This window comes from Osmia bicornis, chromosome 10 (genome assembly GCF_907164935.1).
Source record: "Osmia bicornis bicornis chromosome 10, iOsmBic2.1, whole genome shotgun sequence".
Classification (NCBI taxonomy): Eukaryota; Metazoa; Arthropoda; class Insecta; order Hymenoptera; family Megachilidae; genus Osmia; species Osmia bicornis.
Genome location: NC_060225.1, coordinates 9764368 through 9776509, shown reverse-complemented (window position 1 = coordinate 9776509; position 12142 = coordinate 9764368). Strand labels below are relative to the sequence as shown.

Genomic DNA, 12142 nt, shown 5'->3' with positions numbered 1-12142 from the left:
CATATCGCATCGGCTACAGAGGAAATATGATAATTACTAACGAAACTTTTCAGTGGTAGAATTCGATCTACCAATTTAATTGATAAATCGAAATTATCTGAAATCAAATAACGATGAACTTTTGAGGGAATTTGAATAACATTCTGAATGATAGCGGAAGCGACATCACGAGATGAATCGGAAACTATTACCCTAAGTTTCTTTCTCACTGGATAATGCATCGTTGGAGGTAAAAGTATTAAGGTATCGTACCGACAATGTTTTTTGTTCCAAAGTCCTGGGAAAAAAGTTTTAGCACCACCTAGTGGGACCTGAACGCACCATTCTCGATCGTGAATACAGACGTTCGGAGATAAAGTAGGAACTGGTTGCACAGTTGTGCAAAAGGATACCAAACGCCAGGTGGCGGATGGTATTCGTATGGTGGCACCGGTATAGGTAAGAGATGGCGGGAATGGGTAAAACGACTGAGAAAGGACTTATCAAATTAACGGTCGAAAGCAAGATAGACGTAGCGAGGGGCAACAGAACACCATCGAAGTACCTTCGAACGTTCAGCAGTATATCGCTGGACGCCATACTAGGCACGCGTGCTACCATTACTCCAGTAAAAATATGTTAGATCTATGATCCTCGCGATTCGTTATTGTACAAAGTATCTCTTACATAAGAAGTGGCAAGAAGTCTGATCTCTGGCAGGGATGTTTTGCCATCGATAACGAGACTTCTCAAAGGGATCAAAAGAAACAGAATGACGTCCGAGCGGTTTCACAAGTGAGTTTCCCTTTGTATCAGCAACAGACTTTGTACATACTTTGAAATTCTTGTATTCTTATTTCTCTGCGAATGGTATGCGTTTCTACGCTGCAACGAGATATCTATCGGAAAGCAAGGAAGCAGAGAAATGTCGCGTAGTCAGGTTCTTGTCTCTGACCAGAACGAAAAAATGACATGCCTGGTTAACCATGAGAACGAAATATTGCACTTCGAAATCCTGATCAGGGGAATTTGTTGTTTCGTTATGCAATTATTAGATTCGTATCAATTGTTTTCAATATATTTCTCTTTCCTATCGGTCGTAGGTGTATCGGTTCAGTGAAATAATGTACAAAGCCTTGTTGCAGAAATGGAAAAGAATGTTTGAAATTCCTACTCACCTAGAACACTGCAATAACTATGATTGTCGCGTGCGGAATTTATGCATGAGAACACCCTCGCTTGTATTCGATTCACCATGAAGATTTATCAGCCAATCCATTTCCATGGGTACCAGGTGTAGAGGATGTATTATCTTTAATAAACAAAAATTTTCATTTTATATTTGCAAGAAATTTTCAGTAAGCTATTTTTATATTAATATAAACATATGTACGTAAATGAAATGTTATCACAATTGTTAGCGCCTGAATAAACATTCTATGGGCTGTTATCAAGACCGTAATTATAACGTGAAAATGGCCTTAATTAGAATCGTAACGAAGGTACCGTTTTTCTTTGAAACACTTATGCTTTCGTTCAAACAGAACCAATACGAGTAGAAGAAAGATGTCAAAACGCATTCACGGTAAATGATTCGTAACGCAGAGAAAATTATCATGCTAAGAACTCGTTAAAACTTTATACGTACAACTTTCTCTAACACCCTTGCTCTCTTCTTCCATGTAGAATTTTCCAGTCCTTTTTTGTAGAATGTGTCCAACTCGATCATTTCTTCGACAATCTGAAATCAAACAAAAGCTAATCGATGAATTTATTATTTATATACAAGTATTTTCTTATATAACATTGTTTTAATTAGAGAAAAAACTAATTAAAAGAAAAAAGTACACGCGAAGGAGAAAACTATCAGGCGCGATGTCACATTATCGTGGCATCAGGCACGCAATATAATTTCATAATTAGAGTTAGAAAATTATTAATACGCGTGATAATTATTCAGAAGGAATTGTTTCTCAGAGCTGCACGCGATGGCGTCTTGGACATCCTGAAAGAAGCAACAAAAAAGGATTGTAACGCACGAGATGATGGAGGAATGACCCCCACATTATGGGCAGCCTTTGAAGGTCATATAGATGCTCTGAGACTGCTGGTCGCCAGAGGGTATGCTTGCAAAACCATTTACTTATAAACACATTCGAGAAACGTTCGGGTTAACCATAGTATACATTACGCACTCCTTTAATGCATTATTTTATCAAACTAACTTTACACTTAATCGAAATTTTATTCATACATGAATATCGTCGCTTAGTAATATGTATAGTATAGATTTATCAATTAATTGATTACAATACCTGATAAAAAGAAGAAATCTTGTGCACTTAACGATGTGACGCTTGTCAGTATTATAAACGCCGAATAACGAACATTCGCACTTCCGGTTACATTCCAGTTCCGCCGTTCACGCGCCAAAATTGTTGCAGTTTTCTACGATGGAACTAAATGCTCGCGCATGCGCATAACCTGTAATTTGAAAGTACAATTTTGTTGTCTAACCTGTTAATAAATTATAAAATCTATAAAATATTCACACACAAACCACCTCTGTTCGTTAAATTTCCTAACTTAATTGATCATAACTCTTTTACGAGTAATTTGAGGTGTACCTTTTTTAACCTTGAAAAGTCAACATGCAAATTAAACACGAGGTCGTCGTGGTTAGTGAACACGAAACTTTTAACGATCACGTACAATGACATTCACAAAACATCGAAAAAGTTACCTTCAACGATGCAACATTGATTACTTTTAACATGCACATGACAATTTATATTGTGTTAAATGGGTGCACTGTTTCTTTTTTCTTCACACTTGGAAATGCACAAAAGTTCGTATTAACCGGTGACAGATGTACGAAAGCGGAAATATACGCTATAATCTGGCATCTATTGACCCCACGAACGGAAATTGCGGCCAAGCGAATAGTGATGAAAAACAATCGAATACGAACAGAACAGAGCACAGCACGGTGGAACGGGAAGAAACGGAACGGGGGAACAGGGAATTGCTATTCACGTAGTCGTCCCATCGCGTGTCATTATATTGATATTTTGTAGCAAAAACATTTACTTACGTGATCCACGAGCATCAATTCAACGACTTCTTTACCAAACTGAAGAAATGAAATGCAAAAGAACTCCGATAATACATTATACTATGATATAATTCTGATAATACGACCACTGACACCACCGTTCCATTACCCGCGTACTCAAGTACTACGTAAAGCAGAAACGATTCGAAACTATTAAATTAGTCAAATTCGCGATCATATTAATTTTCAAATAAATTATGAATATAATTAATCCTATATAATAATAATAATATAGAATTAGATTTTTACATCTGTAAATTTAGCTTCGTTCGATCTTTTTTAAATATTTTTCGGATGACTGTCATTCGAAAATGATAACCTGTATCAAAACCACGTGCCGGCTACATGTTTCATAGAATCAGAGATAGTCTGTAAAGAGCCGACATAAAAGCTGAAAGACCACACGTGCCCTATTGTGAAAAAGATCGAATGTCGTTCAACTGGCTTCAGTGTGGTCAGCAAACGATAGAAATTCAATATAAGACCTGCTATCCTTCCGGAACTTTGTTCCGCTCGTGTGTCATCGCGTGACAGGATGCTATAAGGTGTAGGACCCATTTATTCCCTTCATTCGTTTCTATAGAACAATTCCATTTATCTTGCACGCTCATAGTAATACCAATAATAAAAGATTGCTTGTAAAAATAATACTATTTCGAGATTTGTTAACTGTCGATGTACGAACACGCATACCGAACAGGAAACAGCAGATGCATAATCATGCATTTTTTAACGATTTTCTCCGTAGGGGAGACCCCGACAAAACCGATTATTTCGGTAACACAGCCCTACACCTAGCAGCGGCAAGGGGTCACGAATATTGTGTCCGGTTTCTCGTTAAATTCGGCTGTAATATTTGGTCTCTAGACATCGATAGACATTCGGCTAGAGATTTAGCAGCTATAAACGGAAGAGAGATGACACTCCAATTTTTAGATTTCGTTCAGGCCGACCAAGAGCTGAACAATCGTAAAAAAAGTCGAATACTTCGGGAGAAGGCTGAGAAAGATGCTGAGAAAAGGTATTTGTTCATTTAATAATCATGCCAAAAAAATGTTTATTTATTTATTTATTTTACAAATAGATTGAAAGAATATATGAAGAAACAAAAGACCGCAGAAATTAGAGCGGAGAAGGAACAAAAGAAGCTGTCAAAGGATCGCACGAAATTGGACCCAACTATGGCAAACGAAGTCGGTATTCTACCTCAGAAATCAAGTATATTAACCTTCAAGGGTCGATTAAAACCTTCGCCAACGTTTAGCGATATTGTCGGTACCACAGCGAAAAAACACGGCAGCGCAGTCTGTAGAAAAGCTTTAGCGAAAAAGGTCGTGGATGACTTCAAGGTTGTAGAGGTAGAATGAATATTGGGAATTGCATGCTCTTGCTTTCCAATACCAATCAATTTGGAGAACAATTAATTTCATATTACTTATATTACTCCCAGGTAGAGGTGAATGGAAAGAAATCAATCCGTAGCCTGACTGGTCTTCGCAGAGACTCAGAAATAATCTATGTAGGAACGTACGAAACTCAAGCACAACAAATAGGAAGGAGAGGAAGAATCTCAGACGTTTGGGGTACTCTCAACAAAGCACAAAGTACACCTGATCTTTTGGGCGACCGTATTTTTGACGACGATGACGAGCAAAATGATAACAGAGAAGAGATAAACGGTATAAGGGAGACATTCTTGCAAGAACCTGCAAGTATTTTCAATAGACCCGGTTTTGGATCAGTAGCTTTTCGAAGAGCGGTAGGTTCACACACTTTGTGCTTTCAACGCAACTGTTTGAAAAAGAAGATATAAAGAAATTTATTGCAATCATTAAACTATTTCTAAGAATAGCTGTAGCCATACCTTCCTATTTTGTAACTTCAGATAACAACTACCTTCGACAATATGCCGGTCTCGCAAATAGAGGCACATGAACAAAACGGTAACTCTTGCGTGAATGGCTCTGTAAATGGATCTGTAAATGGTTATAGAACCAGCTCGAATGGGCACAACGAGGAAATCAGTATAGGAAGCGCAGGTAGCTTAGCTCGTAGGCAAAGTTTATGGGAAGATGACTTGCTTTCAGGTAAAAATGGTTTTATTACTAATTAATAGTACCATTATCCTCGAAGTTTTTCATTTAATTTCAATATATATTTTTTAATTAAATTAGAATCGTGCGTAAAAATGATTACAGAAGAAGAAACAGACGAGGAGTGGACACCATTGCAAAGATTCTTAGTTGCCAACAATCTTTCGTCGATACATCCAATTTTAGAATCGGAACAAATTGATCTGGAAGCTTTAATGTTGCTCACTGAAGCTGACCTCGCGGCTCTCAAGCTTCCGCTTGGGCCCAAAAGGAAATTAATGAATGCAATAGCGAACCGAAAAAGAGCATTAGATGCTCCTGAAAACGTTATCAAAGATAGTAAGCTGTAAACCTTCAATTTAAAGGAAAAAGTAATGTTAATCTTGCCTGTTACAGTGCCTTAGGAACTAATAAGAAGAAATGGTTTAAGAAAAATTTCTTGCCATTTTACGTTTTTAATATATAGAATACTATATAAAGAAACATCCTTCACTTCCGTAAATCATCGCCATAAACATGTAAATCATTAATGTAATACGTAAAAGGCGTGCTGAAATAATAATCACCTCATCGTGTAAAATTTTAATTAGCCTTAATTCTTGTACTATCTATGGTGCCTTAGTAAAACGTACTTCGTTAAGTCTATGAATGTAAATGAAAGTGTAAATGCCTTTTGTTATCGTTTGTGCGAGTACAATCAATCTTATACAAAGTGTACAAAAAATTGAACGGATGAAAATAAAATATGTAAATACTGAAATATATATATCTAACACCATTCATTGCTATTTGTTTCTAGATATAAGGAAAAAAGATGAATTTTTTGTATTTATAATTTTATTTGTAAATGATTATCTTACAAATAAGAGACGCAAAAATATACAAGCTTCTTATGTTCGCAAAAAATAACAGCACCATTTCTCGCCTTGCCGTGAACACATTTTTTTTTTTCTTATGCTGTATCACGGCTGTTCTCTGTTCGTGCAAGTAGAATTGTGACGATACCTTTGTTCACCACGAATGTATACCACTTTGCGATTAATGTGCATCAGAATGAAAAAAAAAGGCTCGTAGAAAATTCATTTTTTGGTGCCCTCTGTTCGTGACACGTACGCTCTGTTACCTCTATGCACCTGTGTAATCAGCGTACGAACTACCATTACTGTGAAAAAGATATGATACAGAAGTGTGATTCCTCGCGATCTCACCTATTAAGGCTGCACGATTAATCGATTAATTTAACTTATCCAATTATTCTAATTCATTCTAATTCATTAATAGAAAAACGAATGAATTTAATTTTACTATTAATCGATTAATTTCAGAGCCCTATATAAGCTACCTTTTCTTCTTCTTCTTTTGTCTTTTCTTTATATCTATACACAACAGTCGATTTTGCATAATGGCAACTTCATTGGAAATTCTTTTTGGCAGCAAGTACAAATTACATATTTTCTTTAACAAAAGACGGAAGTCATTGGGTTCGCAAAAAAATTACTTCTAACGTAAAGTCTAATTTCCTTATGAAAGACACTATCTATCCGTTATTCTTTCCTATATAAATTTACAATGTTAAAACGTTCACTTACAAAAGGTACCACTTTACAGAATTTTTTTCATTTATAAACAATTGAAACTTTCAACAAAATCGTTTATTTTTTAAACTGTGCAATGGTATGTTTGCTTCTAATTATTGTATAAATGTAAAAGAAACGAATTATTCTTTTAATGTAAAGGTATAATATAGATCATTAACAAGATTCACTCCCCATGAGAAAGGGAAAGCTCTCTCTTATATTCGTGGGAAAATTCTATTTGCTGACCTCGAAATGTCGTCTTACATGGATGGGATTCTTGCATTATTGAAGATAAGAAAATACCAATATTGTACCAGCAAAATCTTGCCGAGTATTCAAACAAGTAACACCTTATTAATTCAATGTAAATAAATATCGATTCTCTTCTTACGACCAAATAAATGAATTGTTCGAGTGTAATCCTTTCTTTTTTTTATACACAAAGTGAAAGTAAAGACGACGACAGTATCTGCAAAAAATTACTCAATATTTCATGAGCTATTATTTTCTTATTAATAAAGTATCTCTAAGTATGGCATCTTCAGCGTGTTATTTTCTTCTATGTGTGTGTTTGAATCAGAGTTACCTTTGTACGAAAGATTCGCCAATAATCCATACGATGAAAACGTGGAAATAAGCCAAAAACAAAAATAAATGTTTTCTAATAAAACGAATTGTGTAATTACACATCTCACGTACAAAGGTACTCGTTAAATACTATACATTTTGTTGAATTGGAACTTTCAGAACTTTCACAAACATGACCCTGCGTTACCAAACTGGTCAGGAAAGTGGAGTCAAATAGAGTCCTTGGAGTTTTATTAACTGCCGATCATATGATAAATATTATTAAAGCTATCGCATAGTTGTTAATAATAATTAATAATAATAATTAATAATAATAATAATATTAGCAATATCCCTATGGCTATTGTGTATCGTTACGTATGTACGCTATATTTACAACTGAACAACAATTTTCACTCATTTCCGGAACGGTGCTCAAAACAATATCGACAAGAAGGAAACAAACAGAAACGAGTCGGCTTCTAAATGATTTCTGAAGAACGAATTCGAAGGAAATTCAGAACGTAAATAGGAAAATTGAATTTCTAGTCTTAAATATCAAATATGTATGTATCAACAGGTAGTTATACACTATCGAATGAAAGATATTTCCAAATTTCCCGTCTATGTACGATGTTCTTCAGAACTCGGATAGAAGCAGTACGAGGCACAACGCTAAAACAATATACATTTACAGGGATCCTAATAACAGAGCGATTAATCACTCCAGTACAAGTCTTTGAACGTAACGCTTCTTATAAAATATTCACATTATATGTGCATATGTATATGTATATGCATATGTAGCAAAGAGCTGCCGTGTCTTCCCGACAATGGCTACATCTAAGACGGAAAGCTCGCTTATCGATTAAATCCGCATTAGGAGTTGTGGAAAAGTAGATCCCTTTACATTGCACTGTCTTGATGCAGACTTTGTCCGAGACACATGTCAGTAGTACTGCTTCAACCCTTTGCTCGTAATATACAAATGATAGGTCAAAAAAAGAATAAACCAACTTTACACTATGATGATGATCTTTCATCCGCTATCCAATTGACATCGAATACAAAGAGACTGGAAGAAACTTCACGAGACCCTTCCCACCGAACCGTTCATTTCATTCGTCGCTCCAGTTTGATGTAAGCATTGCTTATCCTAACTTGTTTAAGATTTACAACTACACGAAATCTATTGTAAGAATTTTATCAATTAATTACACACTTATGAGCACCCGCGACGCGTGTGGAAAGAATAAAACGCGATTATTTCTTTTTTTCTTCTTTTCTTTAACATCTTCTTTTGAGAACCTTGCTTCCAAGCTCGATCTCGTGTTACTTAAAGACTTTCATGTGGGTATCATAACACGAAAACATAGTAGCGAACAAACAATTTTCGAATCCTTCCAAGGGATCGCACGCGAAAACGTATTAAGCAAAAAAGAAAAGAAAACACGTAAAATTACGTAAAACGAAAGGATTGCAGAAACAATTAAATATATTATCCAAAAGACAATTTTATGATTACTCTATACACAGAGCTCATACAACAGAAAATATATAGATCCCTTGTTCACAATTAGTCAATAGAATGTATAGAGTTACAGAAACGAAACAATTTATCGATATATCTTTGCCTTGCTTTTACTTGTGTGTTCTTATTATTCGTTCCTCTAATCTTTCATGACCCGTTTATTACCAACAAAAGCTGTATAAAATGATCTTTTTATTGATTAAAAGTGTCCAAATTGTATTATCTATGATCACTTAATAATCGTAACAATATTGTAATTAGAGGGCTAAGCGATCCTTTGGATTCTGAAAGAATATTCTACAGTCATCCTCTCCCCGTCCCCTTTCTGTCACAAAATTACAATCGTAGACAGTAAATATAATTATAAAATATTAAATCACCAATTCATCACTTGTCAAACATCTCACTTGAATATAGTACAGTACACTATAAAGTGACTGGATAATATCACGAAGTATTTAGCTGCTAATTTTTAACATACACATCAATTATGTGTAAAGCACGTTAGTTGCAGCTTTTAATATTTCATAGTATATTTGGCAAGGTTCATACTCTTGGTTTGTAGATCAGTTAACTGATAATCACGTACACATTTCTGCACATAAAACAATGACATTCACTCTGTATGGGCACTTTGAATGGTATCTTGAAACACGTTTGTATTATCTCAATGCTCATAAATAAATAAATAATTTTAAAATAAATCCTAGTACACATAATAGACTGTTATACATCGTAACTTTAAATATCATCAAGTTGTAACTTTTTTTCTTTTTTTTTTTCTTCATTCGAATAATGATACAGTAATTTCAATAGCACAAGTATTTTTCGTAATCCTCTTATTATTTTACGTGTCAGAATCAGCACTACTGTGAAACTTGAAAAATAATAACAGGAAAACTTGACGGACAGTATAAAATATTCGAAATATACGAACGTGTTTTCTATGGCAATGCAAACGACTGCCTTCTTTCTGAAGTGATTATGTTTAACCGAGAATTATATAGGGGAGTTGAACCGTTAATAATTAATTTATCAATCGATTAATTAATGGGGAGCAAGGGAGTAAGGCTACTTTACACATCGCGCGCCGTTACATGAAACGCGAACGTTTGTGCGTGGGAGATCCCATATCCACGTCATGCGAAGCAGGCCGTTTGTGATGTCGAGCAAATTCGCTAGTAATAAAAGCCGACAATTCGGCTTGTCTTCCAGTACGCCGGGACATCGGTGAACCTATCCAATTATTAGAATAATCCGATTACATAAACGCTCTGATTTTATCAAGTAAATTCTGTATCACTGCGACTATATGTCATCCAATAAATGGCTAATTTTAATAAATTATTAAATCGAACGAATTCTTACCGGACAATGCAATCGCTTCTCTAAATGTGTGTAATTCAGGATCAGGATCAGTGGTAGATAATGGTGTTGGTGCAACAACCATATTTGGTGTGGAACTTTCAGATGGAGGTGAACCACATACCATCATCCTTGGTTTAGGGGAACTCCTACAAATTTATTCATATATATATCATATCTATACTATCTGCATTAATAAAACAAACCTTATAAAAGTTACTGTCGCATTAATGCCTATAGAATAGAACCCTTAAATGTTTACATATTAAAATACAGTAGAATAGCTGTAGCATGATTTAGCAGTTTCTGCAATTATAGCTTACAAGGACTACTGAAAATAAATTGATTTATTTAACAGATAGATCAACATAATATTTACCTATGCGAATGTGGTCGAGGTGGTGGTGGTTTTCCAGCAAGATACGCTAAAAGATCTTCCCTTCGAATCATACGCCTTTTTTTCCTAGCCCAGTTCATTATTTCTTTACTACGCTTTTGTCTACCCATTTCCACGCTTAAGTCACTGCATCGACGTATGTTATCCATTGAATCTGTTGAAATATTTGTTACAATCTTATTTGTTCTTATTTTAAACTAAAAAACATTAAGATGAAGAATATATATTTATAAACAAACATCATGATCGAGAAATACTAGGTATTTACAATAGTTGAGGAACATTAAACAATCTAATCCTTTTATCCATAAACAGAGATGATATAATCATACAGGAATGACAGGTATTTACAACTCTTTTCTATAAATATTCGTAATAGTCTTAAAAGTTCGCATCAATTAACAGCTGACCTTCAGCATTGGTCAGCTGTGCAAAGCGTTCTGACGCATATATACGTACACAGGTTTATTAGTGTGCGCGTGTGAGTGAATGACGGATGTACATACAAAGGGACAACCAAACAGTATAGGTAAGGATAGAGAAGGGGATAGAAAAAACGACGGAGTAAAGATGATTGCGACGAAAGAGAGAAGGAAGTTTCATTCTGGTCAGACTGTTGACAAGAAAGATTGGGGAAGTGTATTACCTTTGTACAACGACGTGACGGTACCCGCGGCAGTCTGGAAGGGTAGCCATAGAGAGACACCCTGCGTACGATCTGTAAAAGAGGAAAGCCGAAAGGAACTGGTTACACGATCAGATCGATATGCACATGCGGTGAAAAAAGGGAATCGAAGCAAACGAGGAGCGAGAAACTGGCTGGCATATCCTCTCTGATACGTCGCACAAAATGGATGTCACGCAAAATGGTAACTACAGCGAATGCGAGATGTCTCGCTGCTCGTTATCCTCGAGGCTCGTTTTACGGACGAGTTAAAGGAGGTTGCGAACGACGAACAGTGCCTATCGCCGAATTAGCTCGCCTTTGTACAGCTGGGCGATGGCCGACGCCGTCGTTTGAAAGCTCGACCACATCTGCTGGGAATAGAGTTCCTTTTCGTTGTGCAGTTGCGTTTCGTAATCCGGCTCCGATTCCAATGCTTCGACGCACTGTTGCTCCCAATTGCTGTACCAAAGATCCATTATAGGATCCTCTTCGCTTCGATCTTCGCTCATGGCTTGTCGTCCTCGAGACTCGTTGCGAGCTCACGCCTCGCCCACCCACACGCACTCACGACACGCACCGAAATCGCGTAACCCTAAACTCCGTCGTATCTTCTCGTTCTTTGTATTTCTCTTACCGCACCTCCTTTGCTGTTCGTCTACTTCACGTAATGCGAACACGGTAGCTCGCATGCATGCCACCCGAGTCAGGTCGCGGCCATTACGATGTGCCTCGCTCGAGGATCGCACGAGTCTTACGCGCAACGAAACACGAAATACCAATTGGCAGGTACGAAGAACGAACTAACCCAACGATACATAATCCCTTTTCACCCCTCGACTGCGACGACGCAC

General features: G+C 36.3%; 2 protein-coding genes across 4 annotated transcripts; one reads left to right on the top strand and one right to left on the bottom strand.

Annotated features, from left to right (window-relative positions):
• The first annotated feature begins 232 nt into the window (after nucleotides 1–232).
• LOC114874263 (Usher syndrome type-1G protein homolog) lies at nucleotides 233–5773 on the top strand. Of its 3 annotated transcripts, none has more exons than XM_029183395.2 (7): nucleotides 233–774; nucleotides 1957–2100; nucleotides 3843–4115; nucleotides 4179–4443; nucleotides 4545–4853; nucleotides 4980–5181; nucleotides 5269–5773. In XM_029183395.2, the coding sequence occupies exons 1-7, from the start codon at nucleotides 752–754 to the stop codon at nucleotides 5535–5537; spliced, it is 1485 nt and encodes a 494-aa protein (XP_029039228.2). In that variant the 5' UTR covers nucleotides 233–751; the 3' UTR covers nucleotides 5538–5773. The 3 variants fall into 3 exon arrangements, with proteins under 3 accessions (XP_029039228.2, XP_029039226.2, XP_029039229.2); XM_029183393.2 differs by having other exon boundaries at nucleotides 234–774; nucleotides 4179–4452; XM_029183396.2 differs by having other exon boundaries at nucleotides 236–774; nucleotides 4179–4452; nucleotides 5293–5773.
• A 3035-nt stretch (nucleotides 5774–8808) lies between these two features.
• On the bottom strand, nucleotides 8809–12112 carry LOC114874270 (UPF0472 protein C16orf72 homolog). The gene is made up of 5 exons (XM_029183431.2): nucleotides 11608–12112; nucleotides 11271–11342; nucleotides 10607–10778; nucleotides 10231–10376; nucleotides 8809–10098 (listed from the first exon to the last, which is right to left on the bottom strand). Exons 1-5 carry the CDS (start codon nucleotides 11798–11800, stop codon nucleotides 9956–9958), a joined length of 726 nt encoding a protein of 241 aa, XP_029039264.1. The 5' UTR covers nucleotides 11801–12112; the 3' UTR covers nucleotides 8809–9955.
• Between the last annotated feature and the right edge of the window lie 30 nt (nucleotides 12113–12142).

Excerpts from the sequence above, each read along its gene's own strand:
- LOC114874270 (XM_029183431.2), bottom strand. The coding sequence starts at position 11,800 with ATGAGCGAAGATCGAAGCGAAGAGGATCCTATAATGGATCTTTGGTAC. Across the intron at positions 10,779-11,270 it reads CGTCACGTCGTTGTACAAAG|ATTCAATGGATAACATACGT; the intron begins GTAATACACTTC and ends ATATTTCAACAG. Across the intron at positions 10,099-10,230 it reads AGAAGCGATTGCATTGTCCG|GTTCACCGATGTCCCGGCGT; the intron begins GTAAGAATTCGT and ends ATAATTGGATAG.
- LOC114874263 (XM_029183393.2), top strand. The coding sequence starts at position 752 with ATGACGTCCGAGCGGTTTCACAA. Across the intron at positions 775-1,956 it reads ACGTCCGAGCGGTTTCACAA|AGCTGCACGCGATGGCGTCT; the intron begins GTGAGTTTCCCT and ends ATTGTTTCTCAG. Across the intron at positions 4,116-4,178 it reads GAGAAAGATGCTGAGAAAAG|ATTGAAAGAATATATGAAGA; the intron begins GTATTTGTTCAT and ends TTTTACAAATAG.